Source organism: Conger conger, chromosome 3, assembly GCF_963514075.1.
Source record: "Conger conger chromosome 3, fConCon1.1, whole genome shotgun sequence".
Lineage (NCBI taxonomy): Eukaryota > Metazoa > Chordata > Actinopteri > Anguilliformes > Congridae > Conger > Conger conger.
This window is the reverse complement of record NC_083762.1, coordinates 44,109,561-44,116,878: the sequence shown is the minus strand read 5'-3', so window position 1 is coordinate 44,116,878 and position 7,318 is coordinate 44,109,561. Positions and strand designations below refer to the sequence as shown.

At 38.2% G+C, this 7,318-nt stretch overlaps 1 protein-coding gene and 1 long non-coding RNA gene across 2 annotated transcripts; both read left to right on the top strand.

Moving 5' to 3' along the window:
- The first annotated feature begins 708 nt into the window (after positions 1-708).
- Positions 709-1,684, top strand: LOC133124956 (uncharacterized). Its single transcript, XR_009708367.1, has 2 exons — positions 709-1,102; positions 1,468-1,684. It is a non-coding gene; the product is annotated as an uncharacterized LOC133124956 (long non-coding RNA).
- A 2,641-nt stretch (positions 1,685-4,325) lies between these two features.
- Positions 4,326-6,280, top strand: LOC133124955 (homeobox protein Hox-D1-like). Its single transcript, XM_061236567.1, has 2 exons — positions 4,326-4,927; positions 5,079-6,280. The coding sequence occupies exons 1-2, from the start codon at positions 4,366-4,368 to the stop codon at positions 5,399-5,401; spliced, it is 885 nt and encodes a 294-aa protein (XP_061092551.1). The 5' UTR covers positions 4,326-4,365; the 3' UTR covers positions 5,402-6,280.
- Positions 6,281-7,318: the final 1,038 nt, after the last annotated feature.

The window sequence follows — 7,318 nt, the reverse complement described above, 5'->3', positions numbered from 1 at the left end:
AGTCCCAGACACAGATCGTTACTACTCTTCAAATTGTTTGGTTTATTCGCGCTGTTATTAAGCTCAGAAAGTGTATCATCTTAAAAACGTATACAGAATAAACACATAGCCCCATGTATGTACATACATACATATGAATATCACGCAACACATTGTATAAATATAAACCATAGCAATAAATAAAATGTTACTCATTAGCTATATAATTCAATAGAAAATCGGTCAATTTTGGGAACAAACAGCGATGTCAGAAAACATTTTAGTGTGCATTGTGCGGTAGTAAAGCCTTGTCAAGATGTTATACCTTCAGACTACACTTAACTCAAACCAAAAACTGTTTGCAGAGAATAATATTATGACTCGCGTTTGGTACCACTGTGCCACCCAGGTGATATTTGTATTGCCCTGCTTACTCTACATAACCTATATATTTTTTACAAACCTGTGAATCCTGTGACTTAAAATTAACTGAAGGAATGAATATTCATTTGTTTTATGTAATATCAGTATTAGTCCACAGATCACAACAATATTATAATCTAAATGATATTAAATCGTGAACAGTAGCACCTTGCTTCGAATGCACATTTGATCAACACCGTTGCCATTGGCCCACAGTGTCATGTGACAGCAAATTTATCATCAGCTTAGCTTTATATCCGTGAACTCCATTGGCATACAATAATAAAATCCCTTGTTAAAGTGATTGCGTTTTGCACGTATAAAAATAAAATCTGAAGCCATGTTTGTATTTTCATAGCGAAGAAAAAAAGAAATACGGTGGAATAAGAAAGTGTTGAACGAGAGCTATCGGGCTTCATCAACAGTAAAGCGTCCAGAGGAGAATGGCTTTCTCCGCTGTTACTCCTGGCCTGAGATTTCAGAGCACATCAATCAAAAACTCGTCGCGTGCAGATTCGACACTGATTCCTCCTCCTTGTGAGCAAGTCATTGCAATTCTGAACATTGGAAACACATTTCAAAGCGAAAGAGGGCAAACTTTGCAAGATACTGCCCATACTATGACAGTTGAGGATGAGAAAATATCTTAATGCAAACATGCCTTCAAAGCAGGCATCTTCGCCAGTTTCTTCGAATGCAGGTCAGTAAAAATAGAATATATTATTGAAACATTATTCTTTTAAATAATAGGCGACACTAATGTTGGTACTGGAATCATATTTGGATTAATGACGTTACAGCTATACTAGTAGTGCTTTAGTAGAACCCCAACATTGGGTAGTCTATAATTATTCATTTTCACAGTTATGTGTTAAATGTGGGGATTTTTTTCAGTCGGGAGTCGGCAGCATATTATGGTGTTCCGTGGGAATTGTGCATACCATAGTTGTATTGCTTTGCCAAGCATTGCCATTTTGTAGGGCACACGACAAAGAGCCGCCATTTTAACCCACGTTCATCTTCGGGGTATTGTGTGCTTTTATTGCATTTAATTTTCAATTCTAGATATGGAAGATGTGGATAACTACAATTGCAGCCGATTTGGGAACCTGAGAGGACTTCGCAAAACCCTAATAAATTATTTGGAAATATAAAAACTAGAGATTTAAAAAGACTAAAACAAAATGGATTTTTGATATTGCCCTACGTTTGTGTGGATTCAATGTAGCGGAATAAATATAGCATAGTACATGGATTGAAACTAAATAAATAAATAAACACACCTGATCATTAGCGTCTAAATGAGTGATTCTGCAATTAGTATTCTGAAAAAAGCAAGGATTATTTGTATATTCAGTCCGATACTTCCAACAAAGACTGACCAAGCAAGAAAACAGCTGAGAGAGCACATTTTAGATTCTGGGATGACGAGCCCTGCTTTCCTACATAAACATGTCTCTCGTTCTATTGAAGATTCTCGGGATTTTCTCACTTCGTTGCGGATGGTAAAAACGCTTCAAACCGTTTTTTGACTACTTATTAACTTACAATTGACCCCCTAGTATAAAGGGACCAGTCCTCTCATAACAGAATTTCATATTTTCTTTTCTTTTTCAAACATTACTTCCAGTCTTTCAATATTCCAACATTACTGGTATGGCAGTTAATTTGTAGCACAGGCATTAATGTATTTGGAGTTTACCAGTGTATGTTATGAGGGTAGCCTATATGTTAATATAATAGGCTGTTGAAATATACACATTGTAATACGTTTTTAAAAAAGGGAGATGATATTGCAAAATATGTATTAACATTAGATTACATAACCATTTCACTTGTTCTATTTTTTTCTTTGTGAACACGCCATTATATTGTGCAACCTAATGTTACAGAAAACAGGGGAATCAGAGTGTAAAATGCCCTTAACTTACTCAAGTAGTAAGTGCATCTAATATATGAAATGAAAACGTGGAAAGTAATTACATCCTTGATGATTAGAGTAAGTGGAATACGCACAGCTGTCACGTGTACGCCTATGCTTTGTAAGTGTTCGTTGATCTATCTTCGAGAGTGGTGCAGTTGGAAGAAATGTTGGATAAGGCTTCAGTAAATTGCAATGAATGGCCATTCTGATAAAGTTTAAATTAATATTTGTAATGAATTGCAAGACGATGCAATAAAATATGAATTAACCGAAACGTGTTTTACCATTAGGCCTAACCTATTTCGAACTTTAGTAGTATATAGTGAACAGCATATTTCGTAATACAGCTGCTATATTATATAAACCTGGAACCTATTAACACATTCAAATGCACAGCATTAGTGGTTGATATTGTTCTGATTATTGTGCTTGTTGGGCAGAAAAATGGAAAACATATATATTTTTAATTTTGCATACTGCCAGACACACCCATATAATCCCTTTCTGTGGACCTATAGGCCTACTCGTCCCAGCGCTAGCTATATCATATTTTGCGAGATATAGCATGGCCCCCTTGTTTTTTACTTCTCCAGCAGGACAGTGGCCTATATTTCATAACATAACGCATTAGAACTTCGTATGCTATTAGTTCGCGCGGACACAACATGTAGGCTATTTAAAACATTGTTTTAACTAAAACATCGAAAACAGCCAGCTAGCTGGATGGAGGGGAGGTCTGACACAAATGAGCAGTTGGGAAGAAGTAGCTGGTAAGTGGCTTTCCAGGGAGTACAGTTGTCAGTGGGGTTTTATTTAGAGTTCATCAATCACCGAATGTGCACTTTTTCCTCGACAGCAGTTCCACCTCTTCCGACAGGCCACAGGCAGATGGGATTCGTCCTAATTCGCCACCAAAGGAGTGTAACACTAAAATATTCGGAACACCAAATTAATAGCCTATATGCTATGGGGTTGAATGTTTAAAAAAATCCTTATGTTTGTTTTCATAGCAGTCATACGTCGATGTAACTACGGGCCTACGTGGTTTTATGGAAACCTTCTCTGCTTTCGTGCTCATTCCCCAGTGGTGAAATTGACATTTAATAGCAATGGTCTTTAGGCTACAGTAAATCTAGACAAACTACTCTCACAAACTACTCTTACAGAAAACACAATTTACCGGTTTGCGTTGCGCATTTCTTCGAGGGGGTGGACTGGGGATCGTAGGTATATGTGGGTGTACGCATCAATAGCTTTGCTTTTAGTTATAAACTGCAGTATATGTTTCCTGCCAATATGCCATAATTTTCAATGTAAAGCATATTAAAATGTGCTCATGTATCTTTGGGTAGGTTGGGTTACAGAGCTTAGTAAATCGCGTTTCAAAAATAGTAATACCTTCGAAAGAATACTGCCAGTAAGCAAACAGATAAACACAGTAGGCTACAAAGGTTTAAATATTCCCCCCAGCACCAAATACAAATACTTGAAGCGCAAAGATTACTTGCACTTGCTCCAGTTTTATTTGATATTTTGGCAACAGTTGACAATAATCACATGATTAAGTAATTTACGCGACATTTTAACGCAAGAAAGCCGTCGTAAAACTCGGCCAACACACATTTCACTAAACAATATGTTTAAACACATGTGGATAATCCAGTGTATTTATCCTTGTATTAAATAAACCCTAGCCTAGCTACATAATGTAACCTAGAATACACTTCAACGTTTAAAACCCTTACCTGAAACACCCATTAACTTATTCTTACAAAGTTTCTCATTTAGTGCAATCATGACAAGTCCTCAGTCCCTACTGAAAGATTAAGTTTAGAAACTACGGCGGGCAAATGGGGGCAGAAGCATGGCCTTCCCCTGGCGCTCCCGATTGGACAAAGGGGGGGGGGGGGGGGGGGTTGCCACGCCCAGTCAGTACTGGGCAATATTTACATCCTGAGCGTAGTAAGTACAGTAAGTAATCAGGGAAAAACTAGGCTGGCAATCGCTCACCTTTTCCAGCAGATCATCGAGAGGACATAATGAACACGGATGTAGACTACTTCTCGGGTGTCGACGTGTTGGCGCTTTCAGCAAAAATGTGCCATGATGAGCACAGGTCTGTCTCCTTACAGTACTCGAGAGAGACTCCTGGGGGGCTTCCGACAGATCTCTTGGATCATCATTCTAACACCCGGTCGATAACATCTGGAGCGCATCATCAATATGTTATCGAGACGTCTTATAGTAATGCAAGTGGCACTGACTTTAGCTATTTGGGTCAGGGAGTAGATTATGACTTAACATATGGATGTTACTACGAAGTAGAGGACAGCGGAGTGCATGCCCAGTACATGAACTTTCCATACACAGGAAATAAATCGTTTCCTCCACACCAGGCGAAGCCATGTTTCGAAGAAGTGGGTCCAATAAGCCGAAACGAGTTCAACAGTAAGTTGCCAAGAGGGCAGTTTTCAGTGGGTGATCAAGGACTGTCGTCATGCCAGAAGACTTGTCCAAAAACTAACTTAATGCGAGAGGACACACAGGGAGTAGCGAGTACATTCGAATGGATGAAAATCAAAAGAAACAATCCGAAAATACGTAAGTAGACTATGAAAAAATGGTCAACAATGAATAAAATGTCTTATGTATCTAAGTTATGTGCACATGGTAGGCAATTTAGCAACAGTAAATATGGGTTATTAAAAAATAATTGACTGAAAGACTAATGCTTTGCTCTACTTATTTTCAGGCAAACCGATTGCGTACGGATTAACAAACACAACTGCAACAGCTCGAACCAATTTCTCCACGAAACAGTTAACGGAACTCGAAAAGGAATTTCATTTTAATAAATATCTTACCAAGACAAGAAGGGTTGAGATTGCGCACAACCTGCATCTTAATGAGACACAAGTAAAAATATGGTTTCAGAACAGAAGAATGAAACAGAAGAAACGAGAGAAAGAAGGCCTTGCTGTCGTCTGTCTACCTCGCCTTTCGAATAACCAGAAATCGTCTTCCCCTGAAACAAATTCTCACTTTTCCTCCCCGCCTTGTTCTCCCCACACTTGATAATGCGTTTACAGGTGGATGAAGTGAACCTTAAACAAGGGGTGCTGTTTTGAAAGCTATAGCAAACTTGAATAATTACCAATACATGACCTATATGTGTCCTAAATGCGTTTATGAAATTGCACTAATGTCTGAATGTCTAATTATAAAGTATACTTTTAAATGGATATATCGTAGACCTACCCTTGTTTTAAATGTATCCCTACATGTCAAATGCTTGATTCAGTCGGCAAATGGGCTACCATTTAAAAACTAATGACCAACGCGACTTTTTAAATGCTTTTTAATGCTAAACATGCCTTGACCATCCTTGTTTTTCCATGGAAAATCTATTGTTTACATTCTTTATCTAGACGTTGTGGCAGGAAAAATGCGATTTGTATTTGAAAATGTTATATCTGAAATATGATTTATGCTCTAAAAAGACTGCTGCATTTTTGTTGTGTGTTAAAACTATAGGCCTACTTTTAAACCACCACTGTTGGTACTTCCATAGCCCAAATAACCAAAGATTCTCTCAGTAAATGTCTTATGATGAAATTGACTTGCCTTCGTGTATAAGGGGAGGTAACTCTCAGGAAAATGTCTTCAGCAATCTGAAGAAGACACTAATACCTCGGGTTCAGACGTTTGTTTTGTTTATAACAATCATTTGCAATATTAAGTGTACTATTATGTCTTTCACAAAAGCACTTAGTCCCAGCCATATAAAACACTAAACACACATTCAATGGTGTTACTTTTGTCCAACCAAAAACGTTTCCGTTTAATGTGTACCCTAATGTTGGCCACCCTCCTTGAGGTAGCCTGAATAACCTGTAAAAATCAGTTATTTGCTACTTTGTTACTGTTATTTGCTGAATTGTTTCAACTGATATGCTTTATATGATATGGATTTGTGAATAAAATAAAGCCTGATTAAACTTGTCTGTTCGAATTTTCTTTGAATTTACTGTGAATCTTCCTTTAAAAATATATAAACATCTCCGATATTTATTTCTGTTAAGACGAAGAATATCAACAGCACTGTCTACGCACACGGGAAACATCAATGCTGGCAAGTAGGAATAGCTAAATGGTCTACATCAGAAAGAAGTTCAATTAAAATAGCTACTGTTGAACTGTGATTATGCCATGATGAAACAGGACGATTGGTATGGCTGCTTTTATCTCTAATTCTCTGTTGGGACACAATCTCAGTCCAAAATCACGCATGTCAAATCAGACTTTTTGTGTTGACGAGTCGTGCAAGGAAACATACTCAAAAGCTTTCAGACACAACTTAGGCTAGGTTTCTACATTTTTATTTAGCTGTCATTTCCTTCGGTGTCGCTGACATCTAAATTGTCCCCAATTACTAACAAAATGGCTGAAATTGCCAATGATTGTGAACCCTTGGGCGTGAATTCCATAAATGCAAAATGCACATTCCCATATCACCCCACCCCCCACACACACCCCATTTTACAACGTTTCTCTCTGATCCTTGCCTGTAATGCATATTTAAGCCTTTGATGATCAGAGCTGCGAGCAGGATTAACATGCACACAATAAGAAAACGTGATCGGGCATCCGCGGGTATTGTCAGCACCCCAGGTCGCACTTGTTAAGTAATGCAGGTCTTCACTCGAGGAGCGGATGAACCAGGGGGTCATGCTGAAGGAGACTGGAGTTGATGTGACATACAGGAGGTTTTTCTCCAGCCCCTGACTGGGATGCTGGGTCAGTTTAAGTTCAAAGCAAATGCCGCGAAAGTAATGCAAGTGGCCAATGCAAACTTGTAAAAACGTGTAAAGGGAAAATATGGTTCTACCAATACACAAAATTAATCAACCCAACTAAACCATCGGATGCTGAAAATGTAACATATTTAGCATAAACACGCTTTAGTTAACACCTTAGGCCAACTTCGGCCAG